At 35.2% G+C, this 454-nt stretch overlaps 1 protein-coding gene across 2 annotated transcripts in view; it reads right to left on the bottom strand.

Moving 5' to 3' along the window:
* LOC119594663 overlaps positions 1–454 on the bottom strand; it is a gene marked incomplete at its 3' end in the record, with an annotated part of 9,067 nt that overhangs the window by 5,738 nt on the left and 2,875 nt on the right. The window contains 1 exon segment of one of the 2 annotated variants that reach the window (XM_037943717.1): positions 316–371. In XM_037943717.1, the coding sequence (XP_037799645.1) occupies positions 316–356 (41 nt within the window). In that variant the 5' untranslated portion in view covers positions 357–371. 2 annotated transcript variants of the gene reach the window in all.

Raw genomic sequence — 454 nt, 5'->3', positions numbered from 1 at the left:
GATCATTGGTGCACGATGAGTATCGAGCTCTCCAGGCTTTTCCAAATGAAACGAAAATGTATACTGCGGGTTAAAGGGCTTTATTCAAAGCTTAGGCAAATTCTAAATTTAAAGAATCATTATTAATCGTAAAAAGTACTGCCAGTTGATGAGGAACATAAACTTTTACTGAGACATAGATACATATAATGCCATATAACAAAAGTTTTTTTTTTTTCTCGTACACCAGCTGTTTTAGAGTTTCATCTTTCCCTACAATGCGATTCTTAAAATTATCTCTTAAGAACGGAATTTAAGAGAGATAAACACACCAACCTTAAGTATCTGCATGTTAGAAAGCTTCTCACTGTCGCCATGGTAGAACACTGTCCCTGCAAAAGAGATTTCTACTGATTTGGAAAAGAATGGTCTAAGTTCATGTGAATATGGGGTGATTCTGAGGGAGAATTTTGAT

This window comes from Penaeus monodon, chromosome 34 (genome assembly GCF_015228065.2).
Source record: "Penaeus monodon isolate SGIC_2016 chromosome 34, NSTDA_Pmon_1, whole genome shotgun sequence".
NCBI classification, from domain to species: Eukaryota; Metazoa; Arthropoda; class Malacostraca; order Decapoda; family Penaeidae; genus Penaeus; species Penaeus monodon.
The sequence above is the reverse complement of the archived record's forward strand: the minus strand, read 5'-3'. Positions and strand labels throughout refer to the sequence as shown.